Genomic DNA, 27,156 nt, shown 5'->3' on the forward strand with positions numbered 1-27,156 from the left:
GTTCTCCCCAACCCCACTTTCGAGCACCCATCCCATTCACAAAACCGTCGGCACTCAGCTGTTTGTCAACTCATCTGCCGCGCCGCCATCCGGCTGATTCCGCCTCCCGCTCCCCGCTGCCCCCTGGCAGCCCATCGGGCGCCCCTGGACAGCGTGGACAACGTGGTTCGTTGACGCCGAGCGCCGCGTTATCGGCGTTTCTCTGTTTTTGTACTCATATCCCTCTACTCTCACTCTCTCGTCGCGAAGAGAGCGAGCCGGAGAAAAGTGTGGAGAGGGGAGTGGGCGTGCGGGGAGGGTGTGGAGCAGGGGCGTAGTGAGTGGGCGAGGGGTCCGCGTGTGTTGCACACTTTTCGGCATTTCGCCTGCACACGCACATTCTGCTTTTGGCGGCGTCCCACATTCACCGTTCGTCCTCTCTGCGCAGGCGCTGCCACCTAAGGTCCTCGCACTCGTACTCTCACTCTCTCGCGCTGCCGACGTCGACGCAGGTCCTGGCGCCTCAGCTCAAAACCCACTTGGCCGTCTCTGTTTTGGTCAGTCAGCAGTTGGCTTTCGTCGTGTTTGGTTCGCCTCTGGAGCCAAAGCCCAAACCCAGATCCTAGAGCCAGGACCAAAACTAAAACCAAAACAAACCAAAACAAGAGTTGCCGAAAAGCATAAATTGCAGAAGGAGTACGAGTGCGAATGCCACAGGCGCGGAACAGTGATTTGAAAGTGTGCCAAGGGCCGTGAATAACCATAACTGTGCATCCCAGTGAACTGTGAGCTGTGAGCGAAAAAACCCGCCAAAAAGTCCTGACAAGTGCCAACACGCTGCAGCCAGTACGAACTCGATCCGAACAAGTGTTACAAGTGTGTTTAGTGCTAACGAGACCAGCGAGCCGGGGTGCATCCTAAGCTGCAGCTTTGATATCGTCGCATTTTGGCAGCGCCTGGTCCAGTTCAACTGTCTGGTCTTCGGGCGCCAAGGAGCTCCTCTACCCACGCAGGCACTCAGAAAAACTGCCAAGATTCCGAAGAATCCGAGGAAAACCCCAAAAACATCGACACGTACCGCATCGGCAACCGGTGGCGGTGGCGGAGGTGCTGGCGGAGGCGCCACCACCAGCACGAAGATGGCATCTAAAAGAAAAGCCTCGGTGTTGCTGCACAAGGTGAGTGTCCCTGGATCTGGGAAACTTTACACAAGAGTGGACTCAGCATCCAATGACTGTCTTGTTCACGTCAGTTGAACTCTTTTGTTTTGAGTAGAGGAAACATAATAATTTCCCTGGAAATATTTTGTTTAGAAAGACTTCTTTCCCAGGAATCATACTAAATTATTGTAATTTAACACCTATAGAAGTCACGTGATTTCTGAAAATATTGAGGATATAAAATTAATCATCACGTTTCGACTTATCCAAATAATTTTATGGATTCCTTGCACAAAATAATTTGAATAGTATCCATTTCAACACTCGGGAATGATATTTAACCTAAGAGGCAAAACCATAAACTTCAGGATATCTGGATCTAGGCTTGTAGGTCTTATCTTCATTATTTGGTCACCTATAGACCTCAACTTGACTGAAGCAGTTTACCATAGACCTTCAGACCTTACTCAGCTATCTCAGACCTAGCAAAACCTTTTTTCTTTACGTCCGCCTTCAGACTGATATCGCATCAATTTTGCCCCAAACCCAGTTTCTTTTCTTCCACTCTGAGACTCACCGCAGACCAGACACATTTACCCAGCCGCAGAGTAAACAGTTCGAAAAAATATGTTTGAAGAGTGCGAGGAGCAAAAAAGGAACGGAAGAAACGTAGACAGTTGCAAAAATATTGCTAATACGCAGAGTAGGCGGCAATCGCAAAAGAAAACCTGCTCATAATGCCTTTTTGGATAAAAAGGCGCCTAGATGGGGTCGCCGGGGGATTTACCATTCAGCGGAGGGAAGGCACTCTAATGATATACGACGCTGGGCTGCCGGTGTCCAAGTGTGTGTGTGTGTTTGCTTCTTGGTACACATAAAGGAGCGCGAATCGGGACTAGGACGAGGGAATAGAGGGGTGCAAAGTGTGCGTGTGTCTGTCAACGCGGCGGAGGAAGGGGTGCTCGTGTAACAGCATTGGGGTGGTCTGGCTTAAGGGTGTGGGCCACGGCCGTAGGGGCTAGCCTCCGAAAACGAAACGAGGCACACACACTAGCACGCCGCAAAGCGCCCACACCATAGTGCCACCCACATCCACATCCCCACGCACACTCACACCCTCAGCCACAGCCACAGCCACAGCCACAGTTCTGCACCCCTCAAAAGCGCCGCACCCCTCGCACATTTTCCCTGCACGGTAATTCATCAAACGACGAAGGCGAAGACGCAGACGAAGAGGGAAGAGGGTGAGGGGTTTCGGGTTGCGGGTTCCTTGGCGCGCCACAAAAGAAGTTGCTTCTTGGGTCTTACTCCCTGCCAACACACACTGGCAGACACAAACACAGCGAGTCCAGCGAGTGACCAGCCCTCCGGTGAACTTTCTTTGCCTATGTTCGGGGTCTGGCAAATCCTCGTGCTCCTGCATTGGGTATAAGGGTTGTAAAAAAAGCTGACAGCATTACGGATATTCGATTCAGGAAGATTCGATTCAATGATTCATTGGATCATGGATTACATACATGGTGGTTTCATTTGTAATGTTCCATTTTCCAAATAAGTCACATATTAACGTAGAACTATTATTAATATTATTCAAATATACATTGTTAAACTATATATATAAACCTATAATTTTGATATGTAGGTTATCCTACATAATTATTTCCTAAAGCTAAAAGGATGCTCTAATAGTTAAAAATTTAAGATCTTATTTAAGGCACCTGTACTTCTTTTAACCCTAAATAAATGCTCATTGCTTGCTTGCTTATTGGCGCTCCGTTACCCCTTCCCTGAAGCCATGACCAGTTCCACAGCCTGGACCCGTGAATGCGCCCGGTCCCCAAGCCGGCGGTCAAACACACAAAAGCATTGACTTTTGTATATAGCCAGCGACATTTGTATATAAATAGTTGAGTAACCATGTATGTGCTTGTGTTTGTCAAAGGAAACCCCTCTCCATGAGACCCACTCCCGCCCACACCCAAGTCCAAGCCCATCAACCCTTTGTGGGCGGACGGGTCAAGATTTCGGACTAAGCGCACATAAGCCGCCGCAGGACAGCGTGTGTTTCCAAGGGAGGAGAGCGTCTTCTTGTTTAATCTGAGTCTCAAAATATTTCCAGGGAAAACTTAAAGACTTTGAAAAAGTTTGAGGTCGCCCGCTCCACGGGAACAACTTGTTATGCTGCTCAGCTGTAATCAAACATGATTTGGTACAGTCAGAATGGGAGTCAGTCATCAGCCCATCATCGAACTTTTTGAATCGAAGGGTACGGGCGTGAGTCTGTGTCTTGGTCCTGGTCCTGGTCCTGATCCTGATCCTGATTCTGTTCTGGCTGTGCCACCGTTACACATCTCAGAATTAGTGTCTCTTGCAGACAACGTGCCAAGCGAATCGAAGCAGACGCCAAGGTTGGGTGCGAGATCCGGTGGCGAATCTCTACGAAAACCAGTCAATGTCGTCAACAACAGTCTGGGGAGCGGAGATGATTCCGTAGATGGAGCAGGACCTGCAAAAAGGACCAAACCGGGGATGGTGATGCAGAAGGAGCAGCATCTTTTAAGACGTCTGTCGACTGTCTTGACTGGCTCCAGTTCCAGCACCGGCTCCGGCTCTGCCTCTGGGTCTCCACCTCGGTTAGATGTTACGGAAAATTGCTTACGCTTTTTTGCACCCACCCACATACACATGGCCACATGTACAGGGTAGCACACACATGAACAGAGAATGGATGGGATTGGGATTGGGCTTGGGATGGGTTTGGCTGGGGGTGTGTGATATGCCATCATACAAACAGACAAGTTAGACAGCCCAAGACCCTCATCTGCTCAGCCATTGCTCGAAAATAGAAATAGATGACAAGAACACCAAAGACGACAAGGCAAGGGACCCGGACCGGGATGGGGACGGGTTGGATGGGCAATGTTGGAGTGGGCGGGGGCAGAAGACTCGATTGCGACAACGACTTTGGCTAAGGGCAACGACGAGCTCGACGGGCTTATGTTGGTTTCAGGGATATAACACTGAAAACAAGCACTAGGCGTAGTGGATAAGCAATAATATTGGATCCAGAAATATTGATAATGTCGATATTTTATCTGAGGCTTCGGTATTTAAAGATGCTAAAAATAATCGGTTTCAATTAGCGAAAGCCTTTAGTTTTACCGAGTAGACATTTAATCGATAAGCGATTGCAACATTTCTCTCAGTGGCACTTCCACGCCCACAAAAGTAAGAACCATCAGCTTTGGGCCACCTCAGAGCTCACTCCCCACCTCGGAACCCTCCTCATGGCAAAGCGGAGCCGAATAAAAAGGAAAAAAAAAAAGAACTCACCACCCACCCGAAGCACAACAGACAAGCCCAGGAACCTTTACGCGCAGAACCACCCAAGACCATCCAGGCTACCCCCCAGACACACACAAGCACAGCCCTAGACCGAGTCGCACAAGCAATCTGCCAACTCAACTCCATCTTGGCCAAAAAAGAGGAGCTGAAAGGAGGGAGGGGAGGGAAAAGGAGAGGGAGAAGGAAATGAAGAAGGCAACGATGTATTTCAGCTTCAGCCACAATCAAAGTTGCTTCACAGGCGTGGAAGGGGATGATGGGCATGGAGGATTGGAGAATTGGAGAAGGGACCAGGGACCGATGCCAGACTTGGCTCATCCCCTGCTGCAGATAGAGACAGAGAGCGAGAAAGAGAAACGATTCCTGCATCCCTCGCCCAATCTACCCACACACTCACAATGGCACAAAAACAATGCCAAAAGTTTCTACACAAGCGCCTCGACCTCACCTTCACTCCTGGCCGCCCCTCAATGTTGCCAAGCCAAAGTCTTTGCCTTGGCATGCATGAAGCCCCCGCTCCGGTCTCGCCTCTACCCGGCCAACTTGCCTTCTTCCTGCCCCAAATTGTGTGCTACACTTTTCGTAGGCACAAAACCCCCGAACCGCCCATAGCCCATGTGTGTTTGCGTCTTCGACTTTGGCTTAGTATTTTTGGTTAATTTTCTTGCAGTTTTAGGTTACGTTTTTGGCTTTTACCACTGATGCCAGCTCCTTTTATGAACGCCCGCCCGCCCCCAGCCCTTATCCGGAGAGCCACCCCTCGGGCCTTTCACTTGTGAAAGACGTTTGCTTAAAAGCCACCGCACACACACCCCCGCAAAAGCCGCTTCCTCCTTTCCCGCCCGCACTCCCCACTCGTGTTTAGTTAGTTTGTGATGGTTTTTAGTGCCGGTGACTCGAGACCCGAGACATCTTAAAGGGGTGCCGGCACACACACACACACACGTGCAGGATGGAGTGGAGGTGGAGCGACCCCAGAGTCTGCCCCTTCCAGCCTGTCGCCGGCAGGCAGCATACAAATGAAACCCACGTCATGTCGTAGCCGAGTGTCGCTCCGACTCCCTGATCCGAGCCACTACTCCTCGCCCTATTCCTCCGCATACCCTTCATTATTTTCCATTTTGCTGCCGCTCTACCGATGCTGTGGCTGCTGATGAGCTAAGCCAGCATCTACAAATTTTTCTGCCCTCTTTCGCTCCGTCTCCGCCTCGGTCTCCGTCTTTGTGCAGTGTTTCATCAGCCACATTTTACATTTATTACTCGGGACAAAACCCCCAACTGGCACACCCGTTCCGAGGGGTTTCTGGCTTAATGAAAACGAGAGGGGCTCCTTGGTCCGGCAGAGGCCTCACGATTGATGTGCAGATGGAACACACACACTCAGGGCACCAAGACCTACCACCACCACCAAATAGGCAATAACCTTTGGCCAAGTGCTGGCCAGGACTTCGCCCACTTGAGTGCTCAAAACGCCAACACGAAACGATTCATCTTCGCTTGCTTTCGGGCGACACCCAGTCCAGAGTCCAGGCCCATCGGGGAGGCGACCCTCCGCTTAGCCGAAGCGCTCGTCCTTGCTGTTTTTTCTTTTTAGCGACTTGGGTCTTCCACTTTTTGCCGACAAGATTTTGGGCAGCCATGGAGGCGGAGTTGGCAGGCAACGAAAAGGATCTGCTCCTTGCTTGTGCCAACGGTCCGGTCTCTGTCTCCACTTTCAGTCCCCAGGCAAAAGAGGATGCAGAAGAGGAGCGGGGAAAAAAGGTTTCCGGTTGCGCCAATGTTCCTTACTTCCTTCGGACAGAGATGAAACTCAAACACAAATTAGAGAACTCGGGGCCGGACTCGTGGGCAAAAGTTTCGAGGAACAAGATATTGGAAAAAATTTATGCACAGTCCCCCAACGTAATGAATGAATGAGGAAACGGCGAATGGAAGAAAAACGAAGAAAATAAGAAGGACGGCAGGATGGACTGGATGGAGTGGAGCCAACTTTAAAGTCCCCCTTGCAGGGCTATCTTCCAGGACCTAATCATATCAACCCCAGTCTAGCCAGCTGAAATACACAATTAAGCGGGAGTCACACCTACAACTATGTATGTGGATGCCTATAGCGGCCCTCAACGAAACAAGCTACTCATGCCAGGAGCCCAGCTCCTTGATAATACAACTGCTAATGAAATGCGCCACATAGCGCTGGCTGGCAACTTTCTCCCCAGATGGGAGCGGGGCAAGGACCGAGTCAAACGCCGCGCCTCTCCTGCCGCCTTATCGAATTACTCAAGTCCCAGAGTCGGACCCAACTAGTGCCAGTCAGCAACATTTCAGCTCCTCAACCGAGAGCGCTGCCTTGTACCCTTTCAACGCTCTCATATCGCACCCTTGCCACTCCTTCTATTCCTGCGTCTTCACCTCCGCCTCCGCCTCTATTCACAGCCGCTTTCGCCTCGTTTCCAAGACCCGGACACCCCGAAAAAAAAAAAAAATTGAAACGATGAGGGGGAAAGACTATCCTGCAGGGGCTTTTATGAGAACGTGCGCTTCGTTTTCCAAGAGAGATGGAGGGCTCTATGTTGGACACAAACCTAAGGATGGGCCCATCCTTAGCACCACTGTCGTGCACTGTGGAACTCATACAGCTCACATTCTCTTTTCTTAAGTCATATTTTGTGCTAAGATTTTATTTAAATTCCTTGAAGTTTAAATTTGGGATATTCTGATTAAAATTGCTCCTAACTTTTGTTATCCTTTCGTATTAAATCAACATTATATATGCGGCCTGAAAAAGTAATAAGCTGAAGTATAGTTATAGAATGTAAACAATAAGCATGAGAGGAGTCATGTTGCTTTATATAATTAAACTCGTATTTCGGTCTGAATAAAAGTCCATTTTTTTCGATAAAGGAATGAAAGATTCCAGTGGGATCCCTGGCATAGAGAAATCATCGCGTTCTTTCGCCACCGCCTGACCCTGTCTTCACAGACCGATGCTGACGCAGAGTTTTTATCCCCCACTCAGCTTTGCCTCCTTCAGGCAGAACTATCTCCGGCACCCCTTCCAGTTTTTGGTCCCTGGTCCCACACGAACACCAGCGAATTGGGATTACAGGCAGACCCGCACACAGACAACCACGGACTAACCCTTTGCTCGGTCCGCACCCTCCACAAGGCATTTCTTCACCCCCAGCAGGAGGCCACTCCCTTCGCCTGCCCTAGGACGCCTGCCGTTTGCTTACTTTGCCAGCGCAATTTTTATACAAAAATTTTCTTGCCCATTTCCTAGTCCTTCCTGGTACTTACCCCCGCCCCCAGTCTTCTGCCTTCTATGTACGACATTTGGGGTGTGGACCGGAACCCTCCGTTCGAGCCAGCTCTCAGCCGGAGTCTCCTGGCAGCGGAGGCAGCGTCCTCGTTCATCAGGCTGCTCCTTCAGCCCCACCCCAAGCACTGTGCTCGCCCCGCCCGCCACTCCGCAAACCGCCTTCCCACGTTTGTCCATTTTAAGTTCGAGCTCTGCCCGTGGCACTCATCCAGCGCAGAGTCCTTCAGCCAGCCCTCCTGAACACACCCCTATGCCCCTCGCCGGCTCGGGGCCTGGCCCTCATTTATTTTGTACCCACGCTGGCAGGAAAGTTTGTCTTGCGTTCCGTTTGGGTTTCCATTTTTTAGATTATTCCTTGCCGCTTGCTGTCCAATGCTCCTTCCTTCTTTTTTCGCCCCCTGCCAGCCACGGTTTCTCTAGCAGGGACTAACGAGCATGTTACTCCTTGCCCGGCCAACGTTCCCCCGCTCCTGCGCTCCGTTCGCTTTTATTATTATGCTTTGGCGTACATTCCGGGAGGGGTGAAAAAATAGAGGAAAATGGTAGCGCTCCACCCCTCTAACGGCTCCGGCTCCAATCCTGCCCCAGCCCCAACCCCTGCGGAACATTTCGTTCGTTGCCAGGGCTACCAACTCGTTCGGGATGGACGCAGTGGCGATGGCTCGGGAAAAGTTGCAGTTGTCCGAGTCGCAGGGCTCTGGCCATATAAAATAATAACAACTAACTAAAAATCCGTTCGCTTTAGCTGCAAAATCCTTTTGTTTTCCACGCATCCCTCACCCCTCGTCACTGCAAAAAAAAAAAAAAAACCGAAAAAACTGCTGTGGAAAAAGTAAAAATAGAGAACTTGTTTGCCCCGCTCAAATTCAATGCAAAACTTTTGCATCGCCGTCGAGCTGCCCACATAAATTTTGACCCCATGCTGCCAACCCCCTATTCCCGAAATCCCACCCCCTACGCCCCCCTCTCTCTTGCCTTATCCAAAGAGGGAAGAGAGGCGAGGACACCCCTCGCCTTTTGGCGTCTGGCTTTTTTTTTTGCGGCCCGGTCGAAAGTTTATCAGCGTGTTTGTCTGTTGCCATCGTATGCCAGTTCCAGTTTCGGCCCGAAAAAAAGAAATCCGCAACTCGACCGACCGCTTGTTTGTCTTACTTTTGACCTCTATAAGTGAGGAGCCGGCGGGGTTGCGGGGGGTAAGGTGCCAATAGAGGAGCCGATAATGATGGATTGAGTGATATGGGGGAGAGAATTAATGGCAAAATAAGTGATTATCAAAGTGCATTCCAAACAAAATGTCTTAGGTGACAAAAATAAAGGGAAAAAGTTATAATACAATATTGTAATTATTATTAAATTAAAGCTTAATATAAAATATAAAAAGCTTTTATAGTAAATTTATATAATTGAACTGCCTTTAAAAAAATGTTTCAATGATTTAAATCATTTTATTGATAGATTGTTAGCAGTTCAATAAAGTAAGTTTAATATTAATGTTGGTTCTTTGAATCTTAGTTGATAAACTTAAACCAAAACCAGACTTTACAAAAAACAGACGCGTATTTGGCTTAATACTCAATAAATTGTTTATGTTTGAGAAAATGTATAAAGTGTACAATTTGCTATATCGTATTTAGAATATAATTCTTCAGTAGCTGTATTTAAAAGTATATAAAAGTTTCGACATTTAATTGCAGTATTTTTAAAATAGTAATTTTGAGTATATAAGACAGTTACCTCAGAGTTATTTAAGTATTTAATGTTGTAAATCAAATAAATTTAAAAAAATATCCCAGTATTAAAATTAATAGTAAAACACACACCTTTCTTCTCTTTTTAGGTAAGCAAACGATAGACGTTTTCTTGTGACCGAAAATAGTGCAAATTCGGTTGTCTATTTGTAAGTACATTGCTATGTGAAACAACTCCATTGTCCGTGCCAGTTTTGATAAGCTCAAAATTGAAGCTCCATCCTGCCCTTCCATCTCCGCACCGTTTTGATCGGTGCAACAGTTGCAACTCCTCCTTTTCGGAAACTCCCTGCAACTGCCTGAATGCAGGTCCTCCTAGCCACGCGCTGCACAAAATGAAAATGAACAAGAAAGGAAGCTAACTTCGGCACGCCGAAGTTTGTATACCCTTGCAGATTGGTTTTGATGTTTATTTTATAGATTTAAATGCTGAAAACACTCACAAAACAGAGTTTCATTACATTTTACCTATACTTATTATGTTTACAGTTTGACAGTTACAGTTTTACATTCTCAGCTTTATATATTTTATACATTTACCGATCGCTTCTATGGCAGCTATAAGATATAGTTGTCCGATTTTTATGAAATTTATACCAAAATTCTAGAATAATAAAAAAAACGTATATCTCAGAGTAAATAAAAATGCGTTGAAAAACAACGAAGCTATAATTTTATTTCTATTAATTTCTCGATCGTTCCTATGGCAGCTATATCATATAGTCGTCCGATTTTCATAAAATTTTTACCAAAATTCTGGAATAATATAAAATGGCTATATCTCAAAAATGATGCAAAAATATTGAAAAACAGCCAAGTTATACTTTTTTTTCTAAAAATTTATCAAACATTTGTATGGCAGCTATATGATATAGTCGTCCGATCCGGCCCGTTCCGACATATATAGCAGTGAGAGCATATAGAAGACTATATGCAAAGTTTCATTCAGATAGCTTTAAAACTGAGGGACTAGTTTGCGTAGAAACAGACAGACAGACAGACGGACAGACGGACAGACAGACAGACGGACAGACGGACAGACAGACAGACGGACAGACGGACATGGCTAGATCGACTCGGCTGTTGATGCTGATCAAGAATATATATACTTTATAGGGTCGGAAACGTCTCCTTCACTGCGTTGCAAACTTCTGACTGAAATTATAATACCCTGCAAGGGTATAAAAATGTTCTCTACCTTAAGCAGCTTAAAATTAATTTACATGGGCAGAGAGCTCTCTGAAAGTGGTACCGAGTCCGGGGGTGGGAACGGGGGGGCGAAAAAACTTCAGTGCAGTGGCATAGAATTATACATTTGCCAGCGGAAGTTGAAAGTGGCGGCAGTGGCACCCACACTGCCTGCCTGCCGCCCGGGCTCGGAGGGTGCACCCGCACCCCTCCAAGCACTTAATAATACGGTTTATTAGCGACATAAGCACATCCGACGCTGCCTCGGCCGCTGCCATTGCAGACATTTTAATTGGTAGGCGAGTGCACGGGTAACATAAAAATTATAGTCGTGCGGTGGCAACTGGGGTTGGGCCGGCGATGGAAAAGCGGTTGGGGCGGCGGCCAGGGGTTGTGCCCGGCAAACACAGTGACAGACAAGTTGGCAGCTGCGTTGGGTCGGGGGGCAGCCTCCAAGGCTGGGGGCAATTGAAAAGTAGGATATACACTTCAATCATTGGCTGGCTTTGTCTCTGCCAAAGGATTGGCAAGTGGAGCGGGTTAAGAGAGGGGCACGCGGTTCTGCGGCGAGGGCTCAGCGTTGCCACAAATTAAAAACGGCAGCGTTTTTTAATCAAAGCCGCATTAGAAGCCAGCCGCGACTATAGTGGTAACTGCGGGGCCCAGCTACATAAGCTTCCCAGTTTCCCAGGAAAACGAGCTGAAGGATTTAGCGCGAGTACAGTAAACTAGGAAGTCAGATGAGACTTTATTAAAATAAGTAAGCAATTATAAAACCACTTTCATTGATCTATTGTTTATATGTTTTTTGGGTATTTCATAAGTCCTCTTCAATATAAACGGGCTCTGAGGTGGTCCTTGCTGGATGTCGGGGATTTAAATGCCACCAAAAATGTTGGCATAATGGTTGCTGCAGCTTTGCCTTCCCCGGTTGCAACAGTCCCTGGCGCTGACGGGGGATCCCTTTTCCCCGTTGTGGAATGGTGGGGAGGTGGGGTGCCAGACGTACGAGTTTTCCACATCCCTAAATCGCTAATCTGCTACGCATTTTTGCCTTGCCACTCTCTGCGCGCTCTTCTTCCACTCCCCCAACTTTGTAATAATTTCGTGCTCGTCGGGCGGATTTTTCTGTTTTCTGCTTTTTTTGCGCCCCAGCGGTAGTCGGTAACTTTGAGAGGGTTTTGGGTCTGGACTTGGGTCTGCCTCGTCTCCGGGCCAGACCTCCGCACATATGTGCGCGGGTGCGATAAGGCGGCAGCGAAATTGAAATTGTAACCATTTGCGAAGGTTGCCGCTGCTAGACGTCACGGCTAGGTGTGTTAAGCAGCCAGCGGGAAGGGGCCGACAAAATAGACGAGTCCAGGGTCCGGAAGGCCGGGAGCTAAGAGCAGGGAGCCGCCCGGAGTCGGAGGACACGCGAAGGTTGTAAAACCGCCAACGCCGTCGCTGCTTGAAATTTTGTGCTGCCAACTTTCAGGCGCTCGGGCTCCCAACTCAAGTGCGCTTCGGGGATTGTGTGAACTGGGGAGCAGGGAGGGAGGGAGTGGTGGCTCAAGGGGTTCGTCGTCTGGAGAAGGGGAGGCTTGAAGGCGTTGTTGGTTATGATGGCGCCGGCCATCGAGCGTCGCCTGAAGAGACGAAGTTTGGCGGGGCGTGGCGTATCCTTAGCTCCTGCAGACAGCCAGCACTCAGGACTCAGAGCTAGGGCCTGTTGATTAAAAGGCAGTGGAAGGTTGGTTGAATATTTCTCGATATTTAACTCAAAGTCACTAAATAAATTTGAAGTCAATTCAAACGATATGCCACTTGAATTAGATAAATATAAAATAAGTCTTTGACGAAAGCCAAATATGATGTTTGTATTGTCAAGCTAAAGCTTATAAAAACTTTAGGGGGTCTATATGAATTAATAGTGATTTAAGAGTTATAAAAGTGTATCTTTAAAAACACAATACATACTTTTTCTTACTGAATCCGTGTACCTTTGTCTTTCTTAACGATGTAGTCTAATTTTTGACACCTTTAGGGTTTTTCTAAAAACCTAATCGATTTCTGTAACCTCAGCATGTTTTTATCGTCTGGCTACTTGTATGCTATCTTAAATTAAATTCTTCAAAATCTTTGATAGATTCCGCTACCACTTTGGTTTGTTTTGAACGTATTCCCCATCCCCTGGCGCCGCTTTAACAGACACACTCATATGCCACCAAATAAACCTTTTTAGTAAATGAATTTCCATTTCGAAAGTAACCCTTTCCGGACATCTAGCTGTGATCTAGCAACCATCTCCAACTCCAGACCCTGCTGAACCCGGACCGAAACTCGCTTTCAAATTAAGTCTCAGACCCAGTCCCGCAACCCTTGTGCTGCTACACCCCTCTGCAGCCATCGATGGTGGGGGCCAGCAAATAAAAACTCTTTTCGCCAGAATGTTGCCTGTATTATCTTCCGCCCGAGGGGCGAACGGGGCTGGGAACTGCCCATAAAGGACGCCCATTTTTACGAAAAATATCACCAGAAAAAAGAAAATACAGCGGGCCCAAGGGGTGCCCACGTAAGCTCATGCCAGCAAAGCGCTTGCCGCATCTTTTGGGATTTCTTGCCTCGTTTAAAAATCATTCAAGCAGCAGACACCACCAAAAACCCAATCCAACGGCCCCGGCATCCCATCTCCGGTCGAACTCAGACAGTGGCACAAATTGTGTCAAAAAGCGTTTGGTTCGGGCGGTTGGGGGGCTGGGCCGTGGACCTACTACGGGTTCCACCTTCCGTGAAGCGTTTGTTTGGGCTGCGCATTCATTTTTATGTTTTTGCCCATCCAAACCCAAACCCAAACCCAACACCCAGACCCAGTCCTTCCCCTGCCGTAGCATCGCCCGATTCCGGCCACACCCCCCATCATCCGGAGAAACTTTGACGCCTAACGAAAGAGGCAGCAAATAATTCATCATTTTGCCTTCAGACTTCAGAGTATTTCCTCTGCCAAAATCCTGAGCCGTGGAGTTAGGAATGCCACGCAGCTTTTTGGCAAGAACTTTTCACCCCCAGTCCACCCCCGAGCCGGGGCCCCATAGCGTCAAAGAAGAAAATATTATTTGGAATGGTTTATCATCAATTTTATGTGCGATTTTCTTTTTATTTTTTTTGTTTGCGCTTTTCTCTCCGCTTGGCATTTCCCTTGCCCCCATTCCATGCCTCAACTTTTGCAGCTTCTCTTTAGTTCTCCTGGAAATGAGTCCCCGTCCCGGGCTTTAGTTTAGGGAGCAGGCCACTGAGCCACTGCGACTGTCTGTGCGAGTGAAAATCAACTGAAATTCGATTTGATTATGATTTGTTTCGATCGAAGGCGATGGCCGAGTCGCGTTGGAGGGAGCCGAGGGAAAAGCGGAGCACCTCCACATCCGCTTCGAATGGGAATCGTGATGGCTGACTGCCACCGGAGGTTGAAAATAATTTTCCCGCTGCCTGGCGATTGTCAAGGTGCTGGGATCGAACACATTCGATGGAGACCCAGTTTTTTAAAGGCTTTCTCTAACAGAATTTTCTTATGGCAAGGACACGTCGCCTTGGGCTGAAATATTATTTATCCCTAGAAAGGTAAATTTAAGGGTTAATTTTTGTATATTAATAGTGCAAATTCAATAAAGCCATCCCTTTAAAATTGCATCCGAATACATATTGGTATGCAAACACAGTTGCTTTTTCACCATGATGCATATTGTTTTCGCAATCCACAGCATATTTTTTTGGCATTATTAAGGTGCGTTCTATTCTTTAGTTTTCATAAATATATTTATGGCATATGGCTGACAAAAAATGTCAAAGGCAGCGAACCGCATCAATCAGCGTCGACGGCACAGGAAAATATTTTCTATATATTTATCCACGAATACACAATTCTCTATTTGTATATTTTAGGTCTTATGCATTTTTGTTTAATTTGGCATTTGGGTTGTTATGATTTTTTAGCTGTTCATTCTTTTAGTTTGCTTTAATATTTCATTCGTTTAATATTTAATACAGCTCCACTGAGCTATTCCATTGTACAGTTGGTTACATAAGTCGGCGTACACAAAAATAGCACTTCGTGCAAATACAGCAACACAATTAAACTGGCACGATTGGGGAAAAAAATATTAAATGCTTGCCCAAGCGATTCCTTCTCGGGCATTTGCATATTCAAATAATATTTTATAAATAAGTGCACCGAGCAAAATTTGTTGGCAAGAAATCGATCTGGAAATTGATAGATAAACAATCTAAACTAAGGGTTAGTTTTCGAGTTTTTTTATAGATATGTGAGAACTATTTATCAGAGCTTTAACTGCCTTTATTTCAGTCATTGGCAAATTTTTATAAACCAACCAATAATCGACATACCTCCAACACCATGCCCATGCATTATTGTAATAAGCGCAAGGTGTGCCCGTGATACGCAGCACATCTTCATTGTCTTAGGCCACCCTAGCATTCAGGTTAAGTGCAGTCGATCGACTCGCCTCCCTTATGCCTTGCAGTGCCCTTGGGTGGGGGTTTGTTTCCTTTCCCTCTCACCTGAAGTGACAAAGTCTCGCCATCTCGTATGCCCAAAACGATGCTATTGGCCTGCCGCACACACGGCGTATGCGGAATGTGCGTGAGTGGAGGAAGCGGCAGGCCATAGATTTCACTTAACTGCAACGCACTGCCGACTTGCAGATGTCGTCAACAGCATCGCCGGCACCATCTTCATCGGCATCATGATGCGGATTCATATGCAAATCAGCATCGGAACTTGGCTCTCATCAGCAGCAACAGCAGGCTTTGAGTCGGGACTCAAAGAATGGTTACGGAGACGACTTAGGACTAGGGACTTAGGACGGGCCTGCTTGGCAATGCAGCTCGGCAAATAATAAGCGGCAGTTAATGCACTTATGAGCCGATATATAGCGATGCGCTACGAGTGCGCCGGAAACGTTTCTAGAGAATTAAGCAGAGTATAGAAACCAATTAACTTTATTTAGGTGTCTAAAAGAACACCAATCTAATACTAAAGTTAATGAATTCAATAGGTTAAATAGTTGAGGTAATAATTGATCTAGATGAGCTCTTATTCCGCTGCTAAATAGATCCCGAATGTGTCATCTAAGAAACGATATTTTTTTCTAATACCTTCTTCCAAGGTCTTCTTTTTTTCTTCATCAAGTGGTGACTGGGAGCTCTGAATACGTTATCATTTGCTCCGATTTTGGCCGAATCTCTTGCCAACTTTTGGGCAATCCACACACGCATCATTTCCTGCGTCCTGTCCCCACACGCCTCCCTTCTCTTCCGCCCCTCTCAACTCCAGCCTAATGCATTGACTAACGGGCACGTCATGCGTGCAGTTAAGGTGCGAGGGCGGGGGTTGTGATTTGTAGGGGTAGGAAAAAAGGAAAAAAGGACTGGAATGCGTACGCCACGAGGCGCAAAAACCAAAAATAAAATGCAATTTTTGTTTGCTGTCCGAAATGGGGTGTAGAAATTATTGCAAGTGGGGGAGGCTGCGCTGCTGGGTGGGGCAGAGGTGGAGGCTCCAGGGGGTGGCAGTGGGTGGCATTAACTGGGCAACAACCCTGCGAACCTACAGCCGGGCCAGTGTGCGTGCATTTGCGTGGTGCGCATTAATTGTGATGTCTGGCCTGGTCAGGCTGAGCCCAGGAGATGAGTAAGTAGATTTCCTTGTATGTGGACCTGCGTTTTTTCGCCACCCCCCCCCCCCCCCCCCGCGCTGTGGGAGGTGGTGTCGCCTCACTGATAATAATGCCCCCAGTTGCATGCTCCTGTTTTTTTGTGCTGCTGCACTCGCTGCATCGCTGCGTCGCGTCATCTCTTCATCGCTCCATCGCTCGGCGGTCGTCGGGTGGTCCTCTTTTTTTCTCCATTTATATGTGTATATATTTTTGTGTGCGTAATATTTTTACACGCCGACACGGACACAGACACCGATGCAGCGGAGCCTACCGCCGCCGTCCAGTGAGAGCCGAGTGCGTGCGTGTGTGTGAGCAGGGCGGCTGCAGCGAAAAAAGGACCAAAAAAGCTCCGCCTTTAAAAATGTGTGCGCACCAATTGCCATTTGTGACTCTGTACTCTCCTCCCTTTTGCTCTCACGCATCACGCACGCAGCCTGCAATCACTGATAAGCAGCGGCAGGATGCAGCCCCCACGCTCGCCGCCTCATTGTTGTTGTAAATGGGAATAAAAATAAGGGAAAAAGTTGGGAAGGCCGTTTCACAAATGGCAAGTGCAAAAAGCGTTAAAAAACTCACCCGGATGGCCGAAGAAGCAGCCTCTCGTTCGGTTAACTGGTCCATATGGGGCATCCCCGACCATATGCGGGGTATTCTTTACATACTTGTAGGCGTTCTTTTTTGTATTTTATTTACGCACCTCTGCGGCAGATCGGGGATCGGATCGGCGGGGGGCACTGGGGAGGATGGGTCTGGGTCTGGGTCTGGTGGCAATGTGGGAAAATAGGCAGGGCCGCTGTGGTTAAGTGGCGGGCGAAAGAGACGAAAGAACAAGCGAGCGAGCGAGAGGAGAATGTGCGGTTGCGGTCGCCGAAGGAAGCGGGCATCAATGTCTGACAATATTATGTTTCAATTTCGGAACACGAGGCGGTGGTCGGGGGCGTGTAAAAAACGATATATATATATATATATAGTGAGGTGGGACAAATTACAAATGATGCGCTGCAAAGGGACTGCGAGGGGGAGAGCGCCAAATTTGACTTTATTATTGAAGAATAAAAAGACTCTGCGCCAAAGGAAGTGCAATAAACACACAGGCATCAAGGAAACTCAATGATTAAGTCCTTTGTTTCGGAAAGTTTATTGTTTTTTAGTAAATGAAAATTTAAATAAAATATCCAAATTGTTAAGGAATATATACGTCAATTCAGATCTCTTCAACTAAACAGAAAGATAAAAGTACAGACCTGGTAGGGTCTAGATTATTATAGCTTAGGGCCAATCGGGAATTTTTATAACAGGCAGAAAAAGGCATCTCTTACCACATATTCTGAATTAGTAGCAGGCAAGTCGATTTAGATAAGCCTGATAAGTCTGATAATTATAATTATTAGAGAAAATAGGTAATCTGTTTGTTGAACTTCAGCAACATCTGAATTTGTGATAACAACATCAATGGGGTTTTCTCAACATGTTCCCAGCAATTGTCAACATTGGTTGTTATTTATCAACATTTTCTTCTGCCTTCCTTTGACCATAATTAGACAAAGTTGATTGTCTCCTTAAGTGATAGTATCTAATATGATTTTATCACTTATAAAAATTATTAAGTAAGCTGTATCATTGATAACTCCAATACTCGTATCACTTTTTGGTTTGCTGGCCCGCTGTCTCGTCCTGACCTCGTCGTTACCTAATCATACCGGACAGGAAGGAGCGACGCTGCTCCCATATCAATTCTTCCACCTCCCTGGTGGTCAACCCAATGTTGCATACTTTATGCCTCCGGACAAATAATATTCGCGTGCGGCATAAAAAGCATTGTTGTTTTGCGTTTTGAGTGGCATGTACCGTTAGTTACAGTGGCCCCCAAAAATATATGTGTAACAAGCTCGGCGATTACACGACCTCCCCCGACAGCGATCCAATGTGAATAACTTTGCCCCGTTCTGTGGCCAGCAGCGGAAAACTCGAAAAAGAAAGCAAATCAAGTGCACAGAGGGAACGATTTTCAATTTTTTTCAGTTTTTCTTATTTGACAAATAACTTTGCCTACCGATGGGTGGCAACTGGAAAAGGAAAACAACATCAATGCAGTCAAACATGGGGGGGTGGGATTTGTGGAAGGCGCGCAGCCAGCGGCTGAGCTTAGGGGCGTGCACCCACCTCTAAGCGTTCGCCAAGCCTCCCTTTTCCGTTGCACAATGCGATTCACGATGCTCTTATGTGTGGTATGACTGCTGGGTTGAATTTCTATCGATGATTAGAAAAGGTTTCTCGCAATTCTCCACTTAGGAGAAGAATCTACATTTCCAATAAGCTGTAGAATTTAATATTCCATAAGTCTGTTAAAACTGCATTTGTTAATGCAAAAAGTTGTATAATTTATTAACATATAATCAGGGATATTTGTTTTCAAAACAAAATTTTGGTGAAATGTTGAATATCAACTATAACGAATTCCTGTCTTGACTACCACTAAATCTGTCCCTTTCTACAACTACATTTTTTACTGGCAACTGTTGTTTGTTTATTTCTCGCTGGAAGTGCAAAGCATTAAAATATGTATAATCCCACCAGCAGCAGTGGCACTCATCCCGCTTTTCACTTTCCACCCGCAGCTGCATTCGCTTTTTAGCAGCATGAGCAGCACAACAGTTTCACCTCGCTTTAGCTCCACCCTGCGCCCCCTTGCTTTTATGCGTGTGGCTGCAAAAAAAAAAAAAAAACAGTAACAAAATAAAATAGAAATTTCAACGGAAACGCAAAATTTTATAATGGCGCCCACGGAGCGTATGAGTGCTAGAGTTGCCATGCCGACATTCACATGCAATTTATGCAGATGATGCGAGAACAATAGACTGGAGGGATATTTCTGACATTATGGTACTGATGTATGGGGGTCAGATCATAGAAGCATCAAAGGTATTAAGTAGTGGGAACTCTGAATAGAGGATCGCACCTTCAGTTTGTTACTTGTTAACGATCAACAATCACGTGGGACTGTGAATCAAAACACTAATAGCTGTCAACTGGCTTTTAATTATCCTTCGACGTTTTAAAATCCAGGCACAGCTTAGCCTGCCATAATCCCCATTTTGGACTATCAGACTAAGCCGGTTATTACCTGATACATCACACGCCCTTTGTCGCCTCTTTGGGCTTTGAACAAATAAATAACTTGCCGCTCTACACAAATATCAGAGTCACATGCCACCTATGTAAACGTATACATATCACTTATGTATATCGCTTTCAATATTTCATATACACGACATGTATTTGTTGTGAGCCGCGACACCCTCTCCGCCCGACTAAACCGTGACTGGTAACTAATTTGAAAGTGGCCCAACGTACCCGGCCCGTACTCTTTCCAACTCGTGATTTTTTCTATATTCCCGACTTATATTTTTTATTGGTGCACCGCCTCCCATCACGTAAACTGCCGTTTCCATGTTGTGCGGCGCTCTTTTTTGTAATTGCCTTGACCAGCGTAGATATTATTTTATTGTGTAAGTTTTTCGTTTTTTTCGGGCTTATATACAATACATAAATATATATATATAGACATATTTGCATATACGGGTATTCTATGGCTGTACATGGATTTAATGCATTCGAGGGTTGCAGTTGAATTTTTAACCCATATGCAGTGTCCCTAGGCGGGAAGGCTGGAATAGGTATTCTCTATTGGAAGTCATGTGAAGAGGTACAGTGTTAGCAAATGAGTCTACCTCCAGTTCCTTAGCTGCCAAGACATATTCCTAAGCAGAGAGGAAACTACCTCAATTTCTCTTCAATTTCTTTTGCCAATCGAGTAGGAAAGGGTCTCCACCTAGCCGTATCTTTGGCTATTGAAGGACCAGCCACAATAAGAAAACATACAAAATTTCCATTAATTAAAACGAAACAAGAAAGGTGAAAGAAGAGGTAAGTAACTGGACTTTGACAAAGACTTGATGTCCAGGAAGTTACAACATTTTTCGAAGTCCAAGCCTGAGACAGAAAAGGAACAACTCCGTTGGGAGTCCTTGTGACTCAACGCGGTCGGGGCCAGGACTCTGCTTGAGCTCCTCTTGCACGACTTTGGCTAAGGAACTCATCCAGGGCAACCTTGACTTAGCCAGCAGCCGCATGCCAAAGATGAGGGGCAGTCCCTGCCTGGCAAGTAATTTGTTTTGGGCCTGACAGCAGCCCACTAGGCGTATGAGTAACACCTGCCAGCCAGAGAAGCGCACGAACACGCATACGCACACGCACTGGAATATTCGGAGACGGGCCATAAATCCTAGCATTTATTTCCATTTCTCGTCTCGTCTGCGAGCTGGGGAAAGTTGCTTTTGAAGTCTCACACAAATTTGTAACCCTTTTTCGGCTGGGGAAAGCAGGAAGCTCCTAGGAATATCAGAAATATGCGGGTTTTTGGCATCTTACGAGCAAAGTCCTTTGCCGTAAGCAGTGGCAGGAGGCGGTGTGCTCAGAGTTCGATGCAGAAGCCAGCTCCCAAAACTAACAGCCCAACGAGGTGACAGGGTGGAGGATAAACATGTGCTGCTGCTCCTGCCTGCCAGCCTAAAAGCAGACTTTGACTTCGCCAGTGTCGGTGTCTGTGTGTGTGTGAGTCTGGAGCACACCACTACCACTACAATGCCGGCAACCTCTAAGCACACCCATAATGAATTACCGCCCTGCCAGGAAGCTGCCTGGCCCTGCGATCCTTCCCCTCCCGCCGCCAACTGCCGATGACATATTTCTCCAGACGGAGGCAGGAGCTGCGCCTAGAAGGCAGCTAAGAAAATTTGCGTTTAGCTCATAAGTGCGTGAAAGGGTTGCCAGGTCCTGGGCCCCAGTCCCAGTCCCCAACGCCAGCCCACTCCCGTTCCAAGTTCCCCAGATCCAGAGTGAACAACATCCCTGCCAAGGGGTTGCCTCTGTGCACTGTCAAGGAAATTGTAGTTTAAATGAAATGGAAGTTGCTTTTATCAACGACGAAGGCGGAGGACTGGGGTCGGGGCTGGGGTCTGGGGTTCTGGATTCGGAGTGCTACTAGTGTGGGGCTAGTGTGTGTGAGCTTTCTTAGAAGTTCCTCTCCTCGAGTGTGTGTGTCGTATATAAATTAAAATGCCTAAACATATGCATTAGTTTTTGTCTCAGTCCCACTCCATCGCTCCCCCAGCGCTCTTGTGTGTGTGCCGGGGCTTGGGGTAGCTCCAAAGTTTTTGTGGTTACGACATCGGTTTTCGGGGGAGGTGCGAGTGGATGCTTGAGACGGGCTCGGCCGGGAAAGGCTGCGGGGAGCGGGGCGGACTGTCAGTCTCGAGTCGGTCTCGAGCTGTGGCCTGACAACTTAGTCTAATGAGAATTCAAATTCGAAACCCAACTACGCAATCGTGCTGAAGAAATTAAAAGAAATTGCACATGATGTGTTTGAGTGGGGGCGCTTGTGGGTATCGAACGGAATGATGTACATATGTGTACACGTAAGGTGGGCGGAAGGTTGGAGGCTGTAAGCAATAAAGCAAATATTTGTTTCACTTTCTGGCAATAGACTCGAAAATATTTGTTCAAACTCCACAGAAGAGCAGAAAAGGGAAATGAAGTTTACTGGGGGCCCCCCGAAAAAAATGTCACATCGTAATTAACTTATGAATAAGGCAGGTACAGCCTGCTTTACAGACCAGGAAACAGATAAAAAAGTTACAGCTCCATTTTGCTCCTCGAAGCACGTCAAAAATCATTCCCTGGGGCTATCCACCCATGTGTCCCTGAGATCCAGCAAATTAATGTTAATTAAGACTCGCAGTCCTTCTACATTTAAAGGGAAAAATGAGGAAGCATCAATCTCGATGGCCATCCACACGGAACACAGCTTTATTTGTGCTGCCAGCACCAGTCCCAGTCCCATTTTAAGAACCCACTCCACCCCACATCGGGAGTGTCCTTCAACCACAAAACCAAAGGAGAGCGGAGGAAAAAAGCTTGTGTGTCGGACGCCAACGTCTTGGGCGAAATGTTTCATTAGAGCCATGTTGGCCGCAAATGGCAGGAAGGGAACCGAGCCACCGAGTGACCCGACCCCCGGCACCCAAGTAGACTAATTTCCAGTGCACAAAAGCGAACTGTGAAAAAAGGCAACCCCAAGAATGGACAGCAGGGAAAAGGAGCAGATTGAGGGTGGACTGGACCTGGCCTGAAGATGAAAGTCGGAAAAACTTTCCCCTTGAATCTCTGGCCGGGGTAGCTCGGGAAGCTTTCTTTGACGTTGCGTCTTTTTGCATTCTTTTGAATGGTCTAACGAACTTCCACCAACTGGTTCTACTTCTAATCATTGGGATTTGGCATATCGAACGCAGTCCCGAAACTTTTTGCGGTCTCCGCCAAGCTCTCTTATGGACCCCCTAAAAAAAAGGAAAGACCGAAGATAAAAATGATTTTAAAAAAATACCTTGGCCTTTCGGGTTAAGCTAAAAAAATTTTATATATATAAACGTTAAACAATATATTTCGACGAAAATTTGTGTACTCATTCTGCCATTTTCTTCACAGGAAACTATTCCGGCAACACCGGTCGTAAGCACCGACACCTCCACCGGCCTGGTCGGTGTGGGCGCGGTCGGCGGCGCAGGAGGAGGAGGCGGGTCTGGGACTGGAAGCGGCGGTGGCGGCATTGCCGGCGCTGGGGGTCTCCTGGGCGAAGTGGTCAGCGGCCTGGGCGGCGGCGGAGCCAGCGAGTCGGAGGCCTACGCTGGACTGATGAAGGACGCCGACAAGCTGAAGCTGATGCTGCTGGCCTGGAACTACCAGAACTCGACGGCGGTGCGCAACGGAACCGAGGGTCCGGACCTGAGCGTGGTGGGTGGCCTGTGGGCGCAGTACCAGAACGCCCTAGCCCAGAACGCCGCGGCAGCAGCGGCGGCCAGCGTCAAAATGGACAGCTCGCTGTCGCCGGTGCCGCGGCAGGACGCCCACTCGCCGATGGAGACGCAGGACGAGACGAACTCGTCGGGCCAGAAGGAGGAGGACGAGGTGTCTGAGGACGACTCCGACGACAAGCTGGACGAGAAGCTGGCCACCACCCACGATCCCGAGCGGCTCAAGGCCTTCAATGTGAGTAAAGCGAGAGCTGTGAGTGAGCGGCGAATGTAAAGCCAAGCGTTGCCAAAGATTCGCCAGAGATCCTGGTCAAGGTTAGGAGTCGGGTCACTAACCCTACCCTCCATCCCTTTCAGATGTTCGTGCGGCTGTTCGTCGACGAGAACCTGGACCGCATCATTCCCATCTCGAAGCAGCCGAAGGAGAAGATCCAGGCCATCATCGACTCGTGTGCCCGACAGTTCCCCGAGTTCAGTGACCGATCCCGCAAACGCATCCGGACCTATCTCAAGTCGTGCAGGCGCAACAAGAAGACCCGCGATGGATGGGAGAATACGGTAAGTGGAGGCTCCACGGTCAACATATCGTGACCATTTCAGTCCCTTAACTGATTTTATCATTTCGGCACTGCTTGCTTCTGTTGCAGACCCGACCCACGCCCGCCCACCTGACGTCCGTGCAGGCGGAACAAATCCTGGCAATCGCCTGCGAGAACGAGTCCATGAACGCCAAGCGGATGCGCATTGGCCTGGAGCCTATCACCCATGCAGTTCCGGCGCCGGGCAGTGCTGTGGCAGCAGCAGCAGCGGCAGCGGCAGCCGCCGCTGTCGTGGCAGCTACTAGCTCCGGGGCCGGCGGCACCAGTACCACCTCTGCGGGCAACGCCACGGTTACCTGTGGCGGCGGAGTGGGCGGAGCCGCGGATGCCGCCGGTCTAACAAGCGTAGCAGCCGCAGCATTGCCCTTCGTCAGTGCCGTCGGCTTTGCCCGATCCACACCCAACTCGGAGCACGCGGACGGGCTGCCTTTCGGGGCGGTGGGCACTGTGGGCGGCATTGGCAGTGGGGGTGGCGGCAGCACCAGCGGGGGTGTTGCCGGTGGGGGCGGTGGTGGCATGAGTTCCGCACGCAGCTCTCCGCTGGCTCTTAGCTCGAACGCCAGCGTAAGTGGCGGCGCCAGTGTCACCGGCCTAACTTTGGCCAATGGGGCCGGGGCCTCGAACGGAGCCGGACTGCCGGCCAGCAGTCCCTACACTACGGACTTTAGCTCACCTTCGACAGCCTCGCCATTCGTAGCGGCAGCAGCGGCAGCGGCGGCGGCAGTTTCTGCAGGTCGGGCTCCCAGCTATCCCGGCTATTTTCCGGGGGTGGCTGGCCTAGGAAATGGTAAGTAGCCAATCGTCTTTTATAGAGTATATTAGTAATCTTGATGGTATCATTTTAGTTACGCCCACCGATCTCTCGATGAAGCCGACCAGCCTGGCTAGCGGTCTCGGCGGAAACCTGGTCAGCAACAACAGCAGCAACTCCGCGGCAGGCAACATGAACTCGCAGCTGAGCGCCGCCAACTTGGCCAGCCTAAGCAACGTGAACAATAACAACGCCCTGGTGACCGCCACCCAGCAGCTGCAGCAGCTCCAGCAGCAACAGCAGCAGCAGCAACAGCAGCAACAGCAGCAGCAACAGCAGCAGCAGTTGCTCGTGGGCGCCGGAGGCGGTGGCCTGGATTCACAGGCCAACCGGGCGCCGCCCATCCTGCCGCACAAGCTGAGCGCCAACGAGGTGACCGCGGCCCGGCAGGTGATATCTGCGTACCGCGAGAGCGCCGCCTTCCTGCTGCGGACCGCCGACCAGGTGGAGCAGCTGCTCGTCCAGCAGCAGTAGGCGACGGCGGCGGCGGCGGCGGCGGACGTGGCCCCTAGGTTCGAGACCCAAGCGGTGCCAGGCGCGCGCGGGTTGTTCCTATTTTAAATGAAATTTAAAATGAATTACACTCTCCGACACACAAGCCAAACTAAGCGAAAATAGTCAAACCGTAGAGCCAAACGAAGAAAGAGCCATCCGGCCGATAGTCAAAGCAGCTCGTTCAAACGAAACATTTTAAGTGTTTTTTCCTCCACTACGTACAGCATACTTAAAATAGAATTTAACGATAAACAAAAACCAAAAGAAATATTGAAAATATCACAACAGTAAGGACATTAGAGCTGCCGCGATTCGCTGACTTGTTTCCGAACTTCATTTCAACACTGAACCTCTGACTGGCTTTAACGTAACCTTGTTTGAAACTGCTAATATCGGGTAACAATAAATTAATTAATTCGAATTGGAACAGATACACGAGATACACGAGAAAGTCGTGAAATCATATTACTTTGGCGTAAATAAGGCCATAGTCTTATCCTCGAACTATTTCTTCGCAAATTATCGATACTAGCTACAAATCAGATGGCAAAGCAGCTCTAATAGTAATAAAACCAAGCAACAGTTCAACATACTACAGTGTCTACTAAAAGTAAACCTACAATAGCCATACACTAACACTCGCATCGATTTTGTTTGGACCTTTCATTTTTACGCATTTTTTAGGCTCTCGTTCTTCGGAGAGCCGACGATTCCGGGCCCGTTTTCAAAGTGCGCGATTTGTTGAAAAAGGTTAAAACTAATAACTAATAAATAAGTTGAAGTATTGTTGTAAATTTTAAGCAAATTGATACAAAAACTTTTAAGAAAAACGAAAACAAAAGAAAAAAAACGTAAAACTATGAGAAAACACAGGGTGATACTTTGAAAAATTATTAAAATGCATAAGCTAAAAATTAATAAGAGGAAAAACAAGAAAACGTAAAAAAAATGGATCTGAAGTATGGCATAGATGTTGGTAAATGTGTATTTAACGTTTAGAAATTACATTTGTATACTGTTTTCCAGGATTCATTGTTTTAAAATTAATATCCATTGAGTTTTGTCCGACCTCCTCTATTTTAGGTGTATATACTTTAAGGGATTTATTCTGAAACATTTTAAGTTTGACTGTTGCTTTTTACTCACACTCGATTATTGAATAGATACTGAATAAATATTTAAATACAAAATAGCCATTCATGTTTTTTGCAAATATAAATGTGCATAAGATAAGGAACCAAACACGTAGAATCACTTACAACATCGGTTATGTATGAGTGTGAAGTGGAATGGAGAAGCGCGATGCAAGGCAAATTATAGAATTTAATTATATAAATAAATTGCTAAAATTATTTAACCAACAAATAATTATTGGATAAACCCAAATAAATACTCGAAAGAACCTCGATGATTGCTTGGAGGGCAGATATTTATACGGAATACTTAAATATAACATAATGTGTGGCATTTGCATAGAAGAGTAAACTAATTAAACCAAAAGAAGGCGACACAAAAGAAACAAGACATTTTAAAAATCGAATTAATAAAGAATTTATGAGAATTATATGTACATTAACCAATGACTTTTTATTTATCGGTCCCAGTGGCTTTAGGCTCGCATCTTTAAAAGACTCTTTGCAAAGATTGCTCCGATCGATTATTAAAGAAAATTAAGGTTTTTGATGCAAAAAAACAAATGGACGGACTGGACATAGACAGATTAAATTGACTAGTGATGTTGGGTATGGTGGGGTATGGGCTTGGAGATCCAGGCGTTAAATCCTGTTCAATTATTACTTTTTTAACTTTCACAAAATAGATTTTTTTCTAAATTTGTATATTTTTTATTTGGCATTTCACAGAAAAATTACTACATTTTTAATTAAGTCTTCACAATTATATTAAACCAAATTATAGAATTTGCTGGCTTGA

The 27,156-nt window shown here is 47.2% G+C and overlaps 1 protein-coding gene across 1 annotated transcript; it reads left to right on the plus strand.

The window, feature by feature from the left end:
- The first annotated feature begins 558 nt into the window (after positions 1-558).
- LOC108074441 (uncharacterized) lies at positions 559-26,800 on the plus strand. Its single transcript, XM_017166480.3, has 5 exons — positions 559-1,157; positions 22,994-23,554; positions 23,677-23,877; positions 23,967-24,705; positions 24,764-26,800. The coding sequence occupies exons 1-5, from the start codon at positions 1,119-1,121 to the stop codon at positions 25,201-25,203; spliced, it is 1,980 nt and encodes a 659-aa protein (XP_017021969.1). The 5' UTR covers positions 559-1,118; the 3' UTR covers positions 25,204-26,800.
- The last annotated feature ends 356 nt before the right edge of the window (positions 26,801-27,156 follow it).

The sequence above is a fragment of the Drosophila kikkawai genome, chromosome 2R (genome assembly GCF_030179895.1).
Source record: "Drosophila kikkawai strain 14028-0561.14 chromosome 2R, DkikHiC1v2, whole genome shotgun sequence".
In the NCBI taxonomy this organism is placed as follows: Eukaryota; Metazoa; Arthropoda; class Insecta; order Diptera; family Drosophilidae; genus Drosophila; species Drosophila kikkawai.